Source organism: Harpia harpyja, chromosome 3, assembly GCF_026419915.1.
Source record: "Harpia harpyja isolate bHarHar1 chromosome 3, bHarHar1 primary haplotype, whole genome shotgun sequence".
NCBI classification, from domain to species: Eukaryota; Metazoa; Chordata; class Aves; order Accipitriformes; family Accipitridae; genus Harpia; species Harpia harpyja.
Window position 1 is genome coordinate 33,429,416 of NC_068942.1, and position 18,638 is coordinate 33,448,053.

At 39.7% G+C, this 18,638-nt stretch overlaps 2 protein-coding genes across 19 annotated transcripts in view; one reads left to right on the forward strand and one right to left on the reverse strand.

Annotated features, from left to right (window-relative positions):
* The window catches only part of CD44 (CD44 molecule (Indian blood group)), a 58,953-nt gene extending 54,684 nt beyond the window's left edge, over positions 1–4,269 (forward strand). For all 15 annotated transcript variants that reach the window (XM_052781850.1, XM_052781854.1, XM_052781851.1 and 12 more), the window contains one exon: positions 651–4,269. In XM_052781850.1, the coding sequence (XP_052637810.1) occupies positions 651–867 (217 nt within the window). In that variant the 3' untranslated portion in view covers positions 868–4,269. The remainder of the gene's footprint in view (positions 1–650) is intronic.
* Positions 4,270–8,491: 4,222 nt separating this feature from the next.
* Positions 8,492–18,638, reverse strand: part of SLC1A2 (solute carrier family 1 member 2) — a 104,200-nt gene continuing 94,053 nt past the window's right edge. For all 4 annotated transcript variants that reach the window (XR_008234395.1, XM_052781875.1, XM_052781872.1 and 1 more), the window contains exon 11: positions 8,492–17,710. Coding sequence is in view for 3 of the 4 variants with exons in the window: in XM_052781875.1 (XP_052637835.1) it covers positions 17,636–17,710 (75 nt within the window). In the remaining variant the exon portion in view is untranslated. The remainder of the gene's footprint in view (positions 17,711–18,638) is intronic.

Below are 18,638 nucleotides of genomic sequence, written 5' to 3' on the forward strand. Positions count from 1 at the left end.
TGTGTGCGTGTGTGTTCATTCAGAGCTACATACAGAGTTTATTGGGCAGCACTGCAATGAGTGTAAGTTTAAAAGCACAGTAGCTATTTCCTACTTTAATATCATAAGAAACTATGCTGTTGATAGCAGCAAGACTAGTTATCTGTATTTCCTTGCTGTTGGCAGGCTTCTAGGCCTGACAAGCTAATACAAAGGAGGAGAAAGTTATCTTATATAATGAAGTGAGAGCTTGATCCAAATTTTCTGCTTTCTCAAGAACTTGAGCATTTTCAAAGATGTGGTCCCAAGTCTGGATTTAGAATGACCCTGTCCTTATAGTGGAATGCATGCAAAGTTCATTAATGTGGATATATCTAAATGTTAGAAAATCTTTTCTAGCTTTCAGTAATGAATGTTATTCCTATCTGTAGTAACAACAGACATAAATCGATTAAGTGAGCTCCTGCCAAATTTTATGCATATAATGGTGCATGCTTTCAAAAATAAAATATGCAATATGGAGAAACTTTACACTTTGCATCATATAAGTCTGCACTGGCAGACACAAGTTTCTTTTCCAAGCACCTTTTCCTAAATATTGACTTTCAATTTTTTTCTTATTTCTGTTAGTCTCCAGTCATAGTACTTATTTTCTTTTTATTTCTTTCTAGATGTGGGCAGAAGAAAAAGTTAGTGATTAACAATGGCAAAGGGGCAGTGGAAGATAGGAAGACAAGTGGATTAAATGGAGATGCCAGCAAATCACAAGAAATGGTGCACTTGGTTCATAAAGAACAGTCAAATGACCAAACAGGACCATGTGACGAATTCCTGACTGTTAATGAAACACAGAATCATCAGGAGCTTGACATGAAGAGTGGAGTGTAATGGTACCAAGCTGCCAAGTAGATCAGAGCTGGGGAAATCAAAATCACATGGAACTTGGACAGGAATTCATAGATGCACTGTGCTACTGATGTCTTTTGAACATAATTAAACATAAGTGTTATTCATTTTTAATCACTTTAAAATGATGTCTGAGTTACAAAATTGACATTCGCTTTCTGAAATAAGCCCCCAAGAGTTGCATAATGTTTTCAGTTCCCAGTTTCTACACAGAGGACACTCACTGTGTCCTGGGTGTTAGGAGAGATGCAAGTTTATGTCATTGTTCCCCAGATGGAGGGTCTTCACTGTGCGGACTTACAGAAGTATCCAGTCACTCTATCTGACAGGCATTTAAGGTACTAAACTTGCCAATGGTACAAGAGTAAGTGAGGAACAAATGTCAAGAGCAAAAAATCAAGTTTAAACCAAAAAGACCTCCTATGCAATATCTAAAACACCAGAATCCTTCAGAAACGCCTTCCAGTCAGGAAGAGCAGTAGGTGCATTCGGAGTCTGCCAGTATAAACAAACATAACGATTTATGGCTTGGTCTGCAATGACGGAAAACCAGAAGGACAAAATTTATTTATCTCTATTTTTAAATGTCTATGGGCATACGGCAAATCTTCTTGGGAGGGGGAATAAAGAGATGAAAACGAGGTGATACATAATAAACTTCTATACTTTATTATCCTAACAATCTGTACAGTTATCCTTGAGTTTTTGAGTTGTTCATTGCTCTTCCCCCTCCCTCCTTCATTGGTCATAGTTTGTGCATGTTTTTAATGAGTCTGTTAGGATAATGACTAAAACAGAATGACTCCAGCTCTATCACACATGCACAAATCAAGCAATTTGAGATTATTAGGGAAGATGACAGTATTTTATTCCTGACGAATAGGTCTCTATCTTCTGCTCCATTTTACTTAGGAGATGCTGACCCTAGTAAAACTTGTTTCCCCTATAACTATTACGTTACACCAGTTTGCTGATATTTTAACAGTTGCCCTTCTATGATCTCGCTCACTTCCTCTGGATTCTATTTATTTCAGCCACGGTTTTCCCTCTGCTTTTTAAAAATACAACAGAAACGTTGCTTGCTAATTGGTACCAGAAGTTCAAATTCTACAGAAAAGATTGAAGAAAATTAAAGGAAACTCTCCCAGCCATGTAATATAGTAAAGTAGCTGCAGCCGCATTGTTATATGCTTTTGTTTTGTGCTTATGTGTCTGTTACGTAAAGTATTTGTATTAAGCTATGATGCTGTGCATTATATTGATATGAATTGTCAGAAAGAAAATTATTTACTACCGGTGGTCTGTGCCATTTTTAAGAAAGTGTATTGGAATGGAGGGAGAATGAAAACTTCTAATTGGGCTGCCTCAAGAAAATGCAAGTAAAAACAATCTAAGGTAATTGCAACCAGTGGTCTGTCAGCTGTGGGATGGGGAACGTCCTGCAGCAGGGTTATTCAAGTGTTCTGTTCACCGACCATAGCAACTGTCTTTGAAACCATTCTGCTAAAGCATGTTATTTTATGTTCTCCATCTGAAGCAATTTGGAGGACGAGTATTCAGCTGGCTAAATACTAACTTTAGCTAGTACTGATCTTTACTGGAACATAAAGCACAAGACTATTGATTATATTTCTCAGTCACAGCCCTCCAGCAGTTTCCTGTGTGTTTTACTGAGTTGTTCAGTGCCCTGGTATCTGCAGGCAGATCTCTTCAGGAGCAATTTACGCCTGGGCAAAAGGTCCCAAGATGAGGTGTGATTTTAAAGTACGCATAGGATGTTTCCTGACTTTATGTAGGTCAGTGTGTTTCACCTATGAACAGTCACACAGCTTGTGGTCCAAAGGTGTTCAAGCAAGCTGAAGCGAATGGGGTCAAGGTGATTTACACTATCAGTACTTGTGGTCCACTGTCAAACTTCTCAGTCCTTTCATGTATTATAATACTGAACTGTGCAGTAGGAAGTCTGTTGACTCTGTGCATTGATTTTTGTTTAATTCCTGTAATGTTTTTAAGCAAGCTGTTCTATTTGTCATTATAAATCAAAATGATCTGTTGAAGGCTGCATTTAAACTGGTGTTATGTACTCATTTCACTAAGTAAGATCCAGAGTAAGAATTATTCCGCTCTTTAAATCCTAGTTGATAGGTCTCAATCAAAAGGAGATATTTCATTCTCTTGAAAGCTAAATTTTTCTTTAAAAAAAAGAAAAACGCTGGGGCATGTTATTCATCTTCCTATTCAGATGTTTAATGGAGAAATCCACAAACTCCTTCCTAATTTATCTAATGTTCAGTAGCTATAAATGCACAGACAACACTGGTTGGCTTCTTTTTATATTTCTAAATAGGGAGATGCTCAAGTTCTCTTTACAGAGGCAATGCCATTATTTTATATATGCTGATTCTTTTTAGATTATTTCATGTGATTCATGTGTAATTAAGTTTCATTATAGTTTCAGAACTAGATGGCCATTTCATATGTGTAATATCGTACATATTTTTATTAATCTTGGTTTTATTATTTGAGGGGTTGTTTGTTGTGTGTATGTATTTTTTATATAGAGCACTTGATATCTTTGCATATTTATTTAACAGATGAATCAGAAGGAAAGAAAATATCATCTCTAAATTGTAACTAGAAATACTATTGCTAAAAAGACATTGAACTGTAAAATAAGCTTCCAAAAATAAACTTGATTCCACATCGAGGATAAAAAGTAAGACTGGCATTATCAGTGGGAGAGAAGTATTCAGCAGGATAGTCGTTTTTAGTACTGGTGACCCAGGGGTCATTTTTTCTGCTTGCAAACTCTAAGCCAGGCTCAGCTGAATGCTGTGTGACCTTGCCTGCTCTGCCGGCTGCCCATAGGCTCCCCAGATGCTCTGGGAGTTAGCTATTAACTCAGCTTCCCCCTAGAAGCAGACAAGTCAGTCCAGTTTAAGATCAGCCCAGTAAGATCTTGATGACTATTCCTGGCTTGCTGAACCAATGGCACTTGGGGGACCGCAGCGCCCAGCAATATCTGGCCCTTCCTTCAGGGTGCTGACAAGACCAGTTGGTTCTTGGTCTACCCTTGGTGCCTGGGAAGAATGAGGATCTGTCCTAAAAATGCTGAGGAGACCATGCTGGACCTAGAACAGACCCCGTGATCAGCTTGTGTTATTCCTTTGCCTTCAACAGTTTTAAATAAATGTAATCCAGACCACCTCTCTCATGGAAATACTGTCTAAAGCAGTAAGCATATTTAAAAGAGGGATTGTATGTTTTATGAGAACATAATGTTTTCATCAAACAATCCGGGGTGATTGTTTCACCTGTATTTTCTTGAAGATCTTACAATGAATATTTGATTAAAGCAAGGAAAGGATATGTGGCCATCACGTCTACCTGTGTGGATGTGTTGTTCAACCCTTTCTACAACATCAGTTCCAACGTTATACTTCTGCCCAATGTTTTTCCCATGATAGGGATGTCTTTTGCGTGTCCTTTGTCATCAACAACAACAGCCTCTGTACTAAGTAGTTTTGAAGCATGTTGCCTGGAATATTATTAGGAGACAATTACCAAGTGTTTCTTCAGCACACAGAAACAATGCTGTGCAGGGACAGAGGTCAGCGTATCATCCTGGTTAGGGCTGGTCCCAATTACTCTTTCTGTAGATGAAGGAAAGAAATTAAATCCTCTGACAACTGTGTTCTGCCTCAGCATACACAGACACCAGGATATTTTGTAAGCCAGCAGTTAATGGTTTTATTTTATGCTATATTAGGCCATTAGCCAGTAATTATTTCTTAGCCTTATTAAACAATTCAAGGTTCTGACTTCTCTGGTTGCAAGAGATTTGATTAGTCGAATACAAGCCCTTTTGGTAACCACAGGTACTGACTAGTTTTCCTCTGTGGAGGGGAGAAGGACAAAAAGGTGGCAGGAAATGCGCTGCGCTGGGCTGTTCCTTGGGGTGCAGTTCCAGCTGTGTGGGAGTGGGTGACAAAACTCTTGTTCCTTATGGGGAGCAAGAATTGTGCAAAGGTGTTTTGGGGGTGGGAGCTCTGGGGGATTAGGGATGGAGGGAGGACATGGTCGCTGGGAGAGGAAGTAAAGGAGAGTGAAATTTCTGTGCTACTCCTGGGAAAGTCCCTTCAACACCCCCAGGACTTTGGCACTTGAACATTTCACAGGTCTGAGAAGGAAAAAAAAATTGGCCTTTTCCTGTGAACCCCCCACCTCCAAGTCACCCTCTACATTAACCACCGCATTTGCAAACTGATTTTGAATATTTTTCCCCTGGTAGCTTATTTCTCGCTATTACTATGCCATGCTGCATGTGGCATCCACCAACACCATGCTGAGAGCAAGCAGCTGTGATGATGAGAAATGAGAGGCAAAGTGCAAATTTAGCAAAGATGAGTAACAGAGACTGTACTTTTCGTCTTCCCTGTCTCGCCCATTTGGAGTAAGGTTAGCAAGAGCAAGATGTCAAGAACATTCCTCTTCTTGCTCATCTTCCTGTTTCTAAAGTACCAGACTTACACAGATCTTCACATAGGTTAGATATGCTGCTGCACAGTTTTTTGAAAAGTTGAAACTGAAGAAGCAAATCCATCATCAAAGAAGCCCTCCTGACCTCAAAGGAGCCGATTATTGTTAACGTGCAAGTAAAGCAGAGGCAGTGAAAGCTATACATACAGTTTAAACACAGCCTTCTTTCAATTTTATCTGGATGGTTCCAGCAAGCATTAGAAAGGTTTTGCCTGAGCGATAGCTTCAAGGGGTCTCAAACTTTTTATAAAAACTTCTTACTCCACAGGTAAAAGGGTTTTGGATGAACAATTGGATGGATGAAGCCCATTTTCATACATTCTCTACCACACAAATCTGTTTGTCGACTGCTGATGTGAGTGTCATTAGTTGTGTGTTTTCTTTCTGAAAAAAAGAAAAAAATTAAAATTATGAAGTTTTGGATCAAAACAAGTCCACAAAGACTGTCAAATGAGAAGATGACTGGTTTTTGTTTGCAGAAATATACATAGTTTTAATAGATCTAGCTGTGCAAAATTACTTTTTTTGGGGGGGGAAGACTCACTATGCCGAATACATACCATAGCTTTCCCTTTGTACTAAAATTAAATTCTTACAAGTAATTTATTTCCCATTGGAAAAAATGCCTGTGTAAATTTACAGTAAAATAGGATTTGTCAAGTCAAATAGGATCTGTCAGAAATTTAAGTGCACCTATTGGAAAACTCTCAAGCGTTTTTTAGAATATTGGGGAAAAGTCTCACTCTGAAACACCCACCTAACTCAGACTTTATCTCAACAGCAGCTTTCTTCTGGTGCTGAAGCTGAGGCAAGAGGCTGCCTCATAAGCGATGCCAAATGCACAGCTGAAGTTAGGTGCGCATAGGCTGGCAGTGGGAAATCAGCAGATGGCTTTAGGCAGTGGAGGCTCTGTACATCGAACAGGTTCCAGGTCTGCTGAGTTAGTCCTGAACTCCCAGAGTAACCCAGGACAGAGGAAGATGCCATAAGGCATTGGCCAAATGGAGGTAGAGCAGTCTTACAAACTACTACAGGAAAGGCAAACGTATTTTTAGTTCAGTCACCAGTGAGAATGAATAGCACAACACTGTGAAAGGCAGACCCTAGGCTGCTCTTCTAAATACTCGTCCTTGTACTACAGAAGCTCCATAAACAGCGTGAGGCCTCGTTCCTCTGGATCCCATCCCTGCGAGTTTCGGTGGGCAGCAGTCAGCTTGGTAATTTATCTGTCTATGCAGACACATTTTGCTTATTGCTGCAGAACCTGCCTGCCTTGCTGACGCCTCCATGACCGCAAGACCTGATCTCGCATGCAATCTAGTTTCCTTCCTGCGCCTGCTGTTTCGCTGCACGCTGTCCACGCGAGACACAGATGGCTGCCTGCCGAGGCCGTGAAGCTGCCTCAGCTTCGCACGCCTGCACAGGGCTCTGCACAGCTCGGGGGAACTTCGGCAGCGCGGCGGCACTAAACCCTGCCGGGGTATTTGCACGTTCTTGCAGAGTAAGCGCTTGCTGCAAATAACTCTTGCTAGCCCAGCTGAGTGTCATTTTTAATGTTGTTTTCCTCCTAAAGCACTGCAAGTTGGGGCCCCGTTTCTTTCATAGCCTTGTCCTGTTTACATGTACTGTCTAATACGAAGGAGAAGACTGTTTAAGGTTTAGCAGCCCTGAAGTGTTGTCTCGGTTTTTCTTTCACACCTGAGAGCAGCTATAGAAATATCTCTTAATATGGGTCAATTATTCATGACTCACTGTCCTTTATAGCATCTTGTAGCAGATGCTTTCCTGTAGAGAGGGACACATTCCAGATACAAAGACACTCCTGAAATAATCTTTTCCTCTAAGGCTGAGGACATGGAGAAAGAGGGGCACACAAGGGGCTTGTAAGGGTTGAGAGAATCAGCCTTTGGGGTATGTATTTTCAAAAGGAACAACTTCATATAACTGCAGAATTGGCGCCTGCATGGCTTGGGTTTTCTAGGTTGTTCTTGCAGAAACATTGCTTTGAAAAAAGCAACAAACATAGGTCACGGTGTCGAGCCTTTCATTTCCAACTTTTTGGCATAACGTGTAACAAAAGAATAACCACCTTTTACGGAAGGAATCTGAACACACACAGCGTACATAAAATACGTGAGTGATGGGGAATCCTGAGCGCAACAAACTTCAGCAGGGAATTTTACATCAGCAGCATGCATTTATTAACAACGCTTGTTGATGAGGCCAGATCAGGACATTTCTGCCTCTGGCAGAAAGCGGCAACGCGGTACAGAAACGGCAGCAGATAGCCGGTGCCTCAGATTTATCTTTTGCCCAAAGATCTTCCTCGCGCCGCATTAGGACTTAGTTCGTTACTGACTCAGAGGGCAGCTCGCCAGCTGAAGCGCTGCCAAAGCCACTTCCTGCCGTGCCTGGATTTTCTTTGGAAACTTCTCAAGTGGATGCTGGCCTCAGTTAGATTAGTAAGAAGTAAGCCCGGGGTTGTGCAGACTGTTAAACTGCACATAACCTCACCTGCGTTTTGGTTATGTGTCTTGATCACACAACGGTAGTTAAGCTATTTCCGTAATGTGTGCTACTCTGAGCATAAATGTCGGCGCTTTCTCGCCATACTTAGCAACTGCCGGTCCTCTGGGCCATGGTTCACTCCATGATCACCTCTTAATTCATGTATTAAATAGAGTTGATTTCTTTACAACATGCTCCAGGGGGTTCAGCTAAAAGCTTTATTTATTATTTTTTTAGAAAGGCTATGAGGAAGAGATTTATTTTTTAGCAGCCGGGGGAGGGAAGTAGGTTTCTAAAGCAACTGCAAGCACTGCATTGTATCCTCCTACTCTTCTAACATCTCTTCCCACTTCTCTAGACTTCACTGCCAAGAACTGTAGTTAGTGCATCCTGGCCCTTGTGGCAAACGAGCTCAGCTGCAGCCGGCACCCTGGAATATTTGGAGGATACAGCGCGGGGTGAGATTTCTAACACTTCGGCAAAGTCAGGTTCATCTTCCCATATTGAGCCCAGGCTCACAGATTAAAGCTCACAGATTAAAACTCACAGATATAAGCCATGAAAATTATGAATCAACATTTATTGATGATATGTACATAAGAGATATGACACTTAGTGAAATATTATAGTCACAACTATTTCCAGTATAGAAAGACTGTCTAGTTTGTTTTATACATGAAAGTTACAGAAATCAGTTCACACCGTAAGAAAGCATTAAAAGCAAATGACTACCAATCATTGTAAGGAGGAAAGGATCTGAACTACAAAAATAGACTCAGTCTACCAGGCATTCCAACTACAATATACAGGAACAGAGCCCAGAGCTGGGAGAAACTTTATCAGCTGCGTTCATTAGTTTTTAAACAAACTGTGCTATAGATACTGTACAGTATGTCATTTCAAAATCTGGGGAACTTTTTTGAGTGTAAGGAGAAGACCAATCTTACCCCTTTTCCCTTTTAGCCTTTACAAGAAACATCTCAAAACATTCCACCTTGTGCCTGGTCACTTTTAAGAGGGCCAAGGGATGATGAACAGTCAGCACACAGTACTAGAGTGTGCAATTCATACTGAAGCCTTGTAATGGGACTCACCAAGCAGGATACTTCCCGTGCTTTGGGGCCTGATTTTGACCTCTTTCTGCTCACAGGGGATGATTAGATTTATGAGATCCAGGACCAGGGTATCTAGGAACAAACCAGCTGCTTCTTGCTGTCCTAAGCTCTCTCCCAACCACCTTCAGGTTTTGCCCCAGAAAGGTCTTATTTTCTCAGAGATCTGAACTGTAGCCCCGATTTCAGAAGATTTTTTGCCACTGACAATCTAGTTCATATGTCTGTTTTATCATCAGACATACTTTTTGTAAATAACAGACCACAGTAGCTTGAGAAGCCTTTAGCTTTGCATTTAATTTCAATAACTATTAATATCCTTTTTTTAACAATGAAAGAAACAGTGCACCTTTGCCCATGAGCGTATTCATCTTTCTCAGAGACTGTTCCTGCCAAGGGGATGAAGCAGAGGTTCCTACTTGGACTTCTCGGCACTTGGGAGAGAACTGGCAGCCCGCTGCTGCCTGCAGCCTTGCCCAGCCACAGCCGTGGGACTGCGCTGCTTTGCTGGCGTCTGTGGTCAAGGAGGAACTGGAAGTGACTCAGAGGGATTCTGCAACGCCGCGCCGTGACTAAGGGCTGAATGATGCACAGTGCACAAAGAGTCGAAAGCAGCCAGGGCATCCAACGGGAATGCAGCTAGATGGAGTTCCCCTTAGTCATTGTGCCAATTTAAACAGTGACTTACTGAACTTCTGGTGATAAACAGTCCCAACATTTCAAGCAAACAAGAAGAAAACATAACAGAAACTAATCATTCTAGGTGAACGTTAATTCTTAATGTCGTAACAACCGCATTCACAAGGCAGCAAATCTATGCTGGGATCCCTTTCACTCACTGCCAGGGAACTACACACATGCAAGTACTAACACAAACCACACTGGATAGATAGCTGAAAACTAAAAATAACATATTTACAATAAGTTGGCTGTATACGTGATTCTGAATGTTATCAGAACAGGATACTCCATAATAGACAGATAGAGCAGTTACTAAGCTGTGGAACCTAATCAGTTGAATGGTCAAAAGGGAACAAACTCAGATTCAGATGAAAATCAGAAAGTAGAAAAAAATTTTAAAAGACAGCCTAATTTTCTACTATGGCTCAATACACAGAAACCAACTAAATTAAATTAAAGCACTGCTACACATACTGTATACACCATTTCACTGAAATTACATGTTGATATCTACATTATCTACACTAAGTGCAGAGAGGCACTGGATATCATGCTTTAACAAAATCTGAAAACTGGTATCAATTAGTAATTCAGCACTATTCTACCTGCGGTTCCTATTAAGATAATACCTGGTACATCTGATTTAAAATACAAGAAAGAGATTAAAATACAAGGATATATCAACACACTTCCTACATGTATATCTACTAGAAATTTAGTCTCCAAAACCTCAGCAGAATAACATGGCCCCATAGATTTCTGAACAGTTGAACAGATACCCAGTATCAGTCACACTGGGACAGCAGTACTTGCTATTCAATGTTTTGCTTTGAATCACAGTCAAAGAGCTATTAGGCCGTAAAAGATTTTTTATGATATAATTGTTACAAATATTTATATGAATTTATTTTTATTCCTCTAAAAACAGTTCCTTGTTAATTAAATAGAAATTATTATAGCCACGGCCTTGAGGCCAACAGGTATTTGCCTGATGGGAACAGATGACCATAACAGAGAAGCAACTCTCACTTGTCCTGATCAAAAAATATAGCGGTTGTTCTCTTTAAAATACATAAGAAATCAGGAGGTATTTGTACAGATGCTACCCAATTACATTGGTCCCATGGTGGTTCTGTTGGTCCGTTTTCCAGATGGCAAAGGTAGGAGGCCAAATCATGAACTCTTTCCACAGGCTGAACTCATATACACTGTATTGTAGCAAGATGGACTGGGTACCTGATAACATATTTGTTGCCTACCCAGATCTCCAGTTTTGTATAAACTGTATTCTGATTCAGTCAGTTATACATGATCAGATCCTAAGAAAGAACCGCAGGATTTGGCAAAGGTAACACCAGGAAAAATGACAAAAATGAGGGACGATTGCCCAAGACAGTCAATCTAGAAGATTGCTCAGATTATTATAACATTGTTCCATAATGAACTGCAGCATTTAAGGACATCTTGAAATTCGTATTTGATTCTTGCATTTTGTGCTTTGTTTATAATTTGTCACTAAACATAACACAAAAATATTTCATCGATCCTAAATGTTGTAAGAAAACTGGTTTTGTTCTAAGGTACAGATCACCTTTAAAGGATTATCCCCCTACCTTATACGGTCATATAGAAAACATTATAAGAAAATATTAGTGTGTCTGTAAATTACAGATACTAAGTAATTTAGTTCAGTCTACACTGTAGTTTCCAGAGAACAAGTACAAATCCCTAAAACCTGTATTAATAACTAAATCAGTATCGAGCATATATTTATTAATATTTAACAATATAAATACATACGCAGCTTTTTCTCATGCATTCAACAAGCTAGAGTTCACACCACATCATAGGAAATGGGATATATTTAAGAAAGGAGCAGGATATGTTGGATGGAAGTGTATGCAATTGTCTTTAAGAAGGAAGGACAACCTGTAGTACACAAGAACTCACAAGCCCATACAAAACACCAAAATGGAAATGCCATGATCTACAATACTGACTGCAAAATCAATTTGTAAACACAGTTTGCATACAGTCTTTGAAAAACTGTAGGAAAAAAATAGAAAAGAATGACACAAAAATCCCTGCAAACTATACTATTTATGTACAAAGCAATATACAGGTACCAGACAATCCAGGTTGTGTGATGTTGCTTATGAGTTTCCCTTTATGTAACGGTGTGCGCCACAGAGCAGCATTAAAAACAGTTGCAGGACTCCTGAATTTTGAAAAATCAGACTAGAAGGATTGGACACTCTGGCGCCAATCAGCATTGGCTCTGCAGCAGAATGTAGTTAGAAGTGAAAGGGGATCAAAGGTTGGGTGAAGTGAGAAATCTCCCAAGTCTTCTTGCCTCCCCAAATCCTGCATTAGCCTGTTGGTTATTTCCATCCTGGACTAGTAGAGACCTACTCAGTGGCTCAGTCATAGGCTCTAAGTTTTTTCAATGTTTGGAGTCTGGGTTTTCCACAAGACTCATAGTTGCAACTGCACAACCACCTTATGCGTTAGGACTTGTATCAACCCCAAGAAGGGGAAGATGTCTCTGGGATGGTGGGCACATGTGAGGGATGGTTTCTCAGAGCCTTGTGCCAGGGAGCCCACTCATACAAGAAGTAAAAGAATTACCAGCACCTGGGCATCAGCAGCAGTTTGACTCATTCATAGCAGCAGATTTCAATTTAACATCAAACACGATCAGGAGGAAAAATTGAGGGAGGTACCCATCGTCCAGTCTGTACCCAGGCACTGTTGCTGGGGGCTTTACTAGGAGTCCTGCCTTAGGTGTGCAGAACTGCAGAGTCTGTGCTTTGTCTGAGGGCCACGGAGAGACACAGCCTTGGTGTCTATGTGGGAAGAAAGATCGATGACTTTGGAAGGAATATGCACTAAATATGGTGTTTCAGGTAAATTGTGAGCAAGAACATAACAGTTTCAGAAATAACATGGCGAAGCTGAAAAATTTGTTTACAGCTGGACTGCCGCCTTTGACACTTCAATATCGCAATTCCTTTTTTTTTTTTTTTTCAGTACTTGAAGCTACACTCTATACATCATTATTCAGACAAAGGAAATTGGGTAAATACTTTTCCTTCAAAGTCATCAATATGATTGGAGAGAAGAAAATAACTCATCTTCCTGAGAGTGCTTTCTGCTGGGAACAGGAGCTTCTGTATAGTCTTACATGGTGAATTATAGCCGAGGTGAATTGTCCTAATGGACTATACACCTATCATAATAACTAATGTGAAAAATATCTTAATCGTGGCCTTAGAAGTCACAGTAATAAAATCAAGGATAGTCTTCTGGCTCATAATACAATAATGTTACAGTACATTTTTATAAAGTGCTCTTATTTATCCTTCTGTAAATTAATTCAAATGCAGCAATAAAAATAGATAAATGGAACTTAATGAAATGAGAAACAGTTATACCTTTACATCTGCAGAAAAGGATTCTTCTGAGCCCAGTACTAAAGCTCAGAGCCTTTTTACAGAAGTGAATGTCAGCGGTGAGGTTTAATACTGCCTACAGTTTTGGGGATTTGTGCAATTGCTGCTGTGTTGCTACAACAAGGCTGCAACAACACAAGTGAAGGCAAGGAAGCAAAGGATATCCAGGCAGTTGCCAGAATAAATTTGTTCAAACACTGTTGCTGCAGCTTCTCAGATGAACAGTCTGCTCTTCTGAGTATCTACTGCTGGAAAACTAATGACTCTGGGAGTGATGGAAAACAAATCAGAAATCTATATTACTCATACGTTTTAAAGTGGCACGAAGTTAGGAATTCCACAGGCTTTGAGAAAGAAATGGAGATCTGCTGTATCTCAGGGAAGAAATGGAAAAAAATGTAATGATAGTGACCCTTATTTTTGTGCCGAGTTTTAAACTCATTGCTGGACATCTAGCGTATAAACAATTAGGCAAAAAAGAAGCATCTTGGCAGAAATCTTTTGGATATGCGAATCAATGTCATTATAAATAGCAGACAAAGACTATTCCCTAGGATGGGGTTGTGAAATGTCTTGTAACATAAAGAAGACAGGAAGGGACTTGACCTTTCCTGGAAGCCTGTGACTCCCATAGATTTCAGTGGGGCTTTCATGTAGTCAGAGCACTGCAGGCACAGGTTTTGCTACAGCAAATACAGTTTTCAAAGACATACTGAATTTTTCACCAATTCAAACGGAAGGAGCACATCCCATAATATAGTTCAAATGGCTTATCCCCTACCTATTTGAAGCACCTTCACGTATAAGACCCACGCTTGTGTCTTACAATGCTGGTGCAGCCTTTGTCTTCTAAGGGAAGCAATGAAGAAACAAATTCAGTAGCAAAGTGCTCCACCTCTTCTGTAGTTTTAATGTACAGTGTGCTTTAGTTTCAGTGAAGAGATATTTAGAGAATGCTGACCTAGCTTCAGCACTAAATGCATAAAGCAAATGCATAAGCATGTACTTAATTAAGCATGCACTTAATTAAGCATGCAATTAACTGAGTCTTTGCCTGGTCTAGACTTTTCCATGTGCCAGTGTGCTGTCAGCAATCCAAAGGGCAAAGGGTATCAATCACAGTTGCACAGACAAGGATGGGGGGAACTGACAGAGCAGCAAACCACATGCATGTAGAAAGAAATGTTAATTTGTTTAAGAACTACACAGAAAACAATTCTGTTTCCACTGTGCTTTTCCTTTAACTTTGCCACCCCAGCACTGCGAACAAATACAAAAGATTTGCCAGATGCAAATTAATGCATCAACATTCCTAGTGAAACTAAAAAGAGACTGGCCAGTAACCAGCACTGCCTGCTGAAACGTGAACCTTGTATTAGCTGTAGTGGCCGGTCCCTGGATTATCTTCTGTTTATTTAGTTAAGTAGCAACCCAGCCTCATGTGGAATGAGCAAATCAAGAAATGCAAGCCAAGAGTGAGTTACATTTTCCCAGAGAAATGGAAAGCTTTTTGATGGTTAAATACAGTGCTGCGCTGGAGTAACACTATATTAAATATTCAGTCAGGCTAAAAGCAGAGGAGTATACCAAACCCAACATTTCTCCTTCTCCCACATCTACATTTAAATAGAGAAATACCATCACAATTATCTTTTGAAACATCCCTGAGTTACTCTATCTACAGAATTACTATTTTAAAATCACAGTCTACTATTCTAGTCCTATCAAAAGACCCAAATTTATTCTCCCTTATGTGGGTGGGGTTTCTCTAGCATCTCATTCCTTCCTCCCCTGGTCTCCATCCAAAGAAGCACTCTTCAAAGGACAATACATCCCAAGTGGATAAGTGTAAGCATATTTTAAGTGTTTCTCAAGATGTAATTTTGTGGAGCTGCCTAGTCACATGTTGCTGGCATTCCTATTTGTTTCCAACTGCTAAACAGTTTCAAATGACAGCTGAAAGTGTATGGACCAGTTTTGTAAAGCTACTTTCACGGCAAGCAATCGGTGTGGCTGCTCCTAAGAAACTGCTACAGTGAAGAGGATGGAAAGTCGTCTATTAATGGGCGAGCTGTGCCATGAAACAGCTTGAGAATGCTGGATATAAACCAGGCTAAACACTGCCTGTTATTCTTGGATATAACTACCACCCAAGTCACGGCAAATTTCACTTGATGTGAGCCAGCACCCTCAAAGTAGGGAACATTTTTAGAGTACCTACACACTGTCCCAGGCACATTGCTGGCACATAACCCAGTGGGAAAAATGTCTTCAAATGCAAATTGAGATAACCAGCAGCTAGCTATAGGTTAACTGTGGATATGCTAGTACCAATGACCAAAGAAAAGACAACTTGCCTACTGCTTCTCTGAATATCCTATGATTCCATCCCTCACAAAAAAAAAATCCTTAAGTTGCTTCAGGAGGCTTCTGGAAAAGGCCTCTCTACCTTTAATATACGTTAGAGGCCTACAGAATTCACAGTGGTTCAATATTTGTTGAATTATATAGGCCATTTTGCTTAGGATTGTAGCCATGGCATGCAAGTGAGGACAAAAATACAAGAAAAATATTCCATGACACCAAATGCTTAAATGAGGGATACTCTGACAATGGACTTGATCTTGCACATCATTAATCATGCAAGTAGCCTTGGCTGGCTCAGGTCCATGTGCATTTTCAGACATATTTGTATGACTGCAAATGAGCAAAAGCAGATTATATTTATATTTTAATATCTTCTACAGAGCCAAATACCACTCTACAGTTAAACACGTTATTCCTGTTTAAGCCCATGACAGGTCTGAGCACAGACACTGAATGGCCTATTTCTGTACATGTTTCAACTCTGTTTTCTGCCATTTTTAAGTTCACCATATGCTCATATTCCGATTCATTCTGAGAACCTCTGAGAGCTCCCCCCAAAATTGCACAAAGCTTTTTCTGTGGGTAGAACCTCCCAAGGCCACGTGGCTCAGCTTTGCTATAGAACATTGCTAATAGTATAATGGCATTCACCAGTGTCTTAAAATTGCTGAGTATTAACAAGCACCTTTAAAAACACTTCACAGGGTGATTATCGTGACTAATTTCTTCTGACAGGGTGAGTCACCTATACTATGTTGGCAAAACACCATCTCATTAATTCAGATGCCATGTGCTCTAAGAAACATTTCTCTGACATTAGAGAGTTCTATGAATTGCTACTCTGCAAAAGAGAGAGAGAGGGGGAGAAATGTATATTCAATGTACTGGTCTAAATCCTGAATTGTGGTTTATTCTTCATTCAATCCTAACCCTGGCCAAATTCTATTAACCTTATATGGAATTTGGCTTAGCAATGAATTCAGGATTTAGCCATTCTCTGAAATATGACATATACTCGAAAGATGGCTTTCACTTCATACCAAATGCTACTGCTGATCACACTCAAAAACTCTCAATTTCTTAGAGTAATGGATTTAGAATTTGTTTATTGCTCATTATCAAATACCCAATCATGACATCTGTGATCAGTCTCAGTAGTACCTTACTTGAGTAGTCCCGTCCACATGAGGAATCCCTCTGACATCAGCGGAGCAGGGTTAATAGTAAGGTGCCACCTACTTTGATTAAAAATGGCATAACTGAGCCCATGGTATCCTGTATTTTGTGTATCAGGCATAGATTTAGTGAAGGAACTACCACCTCTGCAATAATACTGCCTTGTATTATATGGTGCATTGTGGTCACAAAGCAGCACAGCCCCATCATAAAACAAAGGCTGCACCTGCCCTGGGACAGCTGATAAAAACACATCATATGCACATACCAATCTAAAGTGTTGTCTTGATGCTAAGTATTAGCTGTACTGATCTAATAAAATGTCTGGGATAATTTCTTGACTTCTATACATTAATCTTGCCCCTGGATCTAAGTTCAGTTTAAAGTACAACTAGGCACAAAAATACAGTGCTTGTTATTATTAAAACAAATAGAAACCTTTATGGACATTTTCAGAAGATATTTTAGCCATACAGTGCTAAATAGATCAGGTATGCCACAAGAGTCACCAAAACACTTGAAGGTTTACGTGGTGTTATGTTTCTCTTGTATTTGTGACCCTGAGTCCCTGTAGTGAACCGTACTGGCACTTTGATCTTCCCATTTTGCAGCATTTACATTCTCTGTGTCTTGAATGAAAGGGGAGGTGGGTGAAAGCACATTGCACTGCATGGAGTATTCTCCAGCTGCATCATCCAAACAGTAACACAAGGGAGACAGATGGTTATGGATCATTGCTTGGCAAAGACACTACAATGACTTGATGAGATCTTTGCTAAGTTTCAGTTAAGAAATTAAGTAAGCAGAAACTGTAGATGTTAAATAGAAAAAACCAGAAATCTTCTTTAACTGTAGTATCTTTTGCCAGAAGATAGCTTCAAGGCTTATTAAAGATGGAGCTAGGAATCTCTTCCCTTAGTTTTCACGTTTCCAAGGCTCTTCTTCAACAACACTGAAGTCTGCAGATTTGCCATTGGTTGCCAGTGTTACCTGCAAGTAATTATCATCAACAACCGACTTAAAGGCCAAGGCACTTTGACAAGAAAAGTCATGACTTTTATATGGAAGATCATGATATTTACAGGAATTACATACACCATGCCTTATTATAGATGTAAAATGTATTTATTCAGAATTCACAACACTCCCAAATAGTGAGACTCCTGTTCATTTATTATACTGCCTAGAAAACATTAGCAGTAGAAAAAAAGTTCCATATTTTCTTAGCCTTTGCTGTAGTTTTTTTAAAATGAATATTTCAGATTCTACTCTTTTCTATTTCCTATAGATGTCTTTGGATTATTTAAAAAACAGATTACTTTTTTTTAATGTAGAAAGTCATATTTCTTCAGTGGAATTCCTTAGCAAGGCAGGATAGCTGATGCAAGGACATGAAAAATATGCAAGGTCAGAATAATCATAGGTGTGTATCTATACAAACTCACCTACAATTACACCACCTTTAAAGAAATGGAAGAAAAGATAGGTTGTGAAAGTATTGTTCATCATACCACTATTTCTAACAATGTAGTGAAAGATTTTGACTATCGTCAGACCAAAAATTCATAGTAATGCTACGTTTGCCTCACAAAGTACAGCAAAACACCACTCTTGCCTGTAAAGATATGTGCTAAAATTTTTAGTTTTAAAGTATGGTAGAAGACTGTCTATCCCAGCCAAAACCAGGACAAAGACCTATAGTGATCTACCAACTCACAGTAAACACTGGCCAGTACGTTGCATCCCAGAAGTTACTATAAATAAACACACGCTTCAAGAAAGACAGCTCCAGCCAAATGACGTAAAAAATTTAAAAAAGGTAAAATGTCAATTTAACTTTACAAAAGTGATCTAGATCTTTATAACTGTGAGAGAACCTTTCATTTAACTCTAAATGGATGGCTCACTCTTTCCTAAC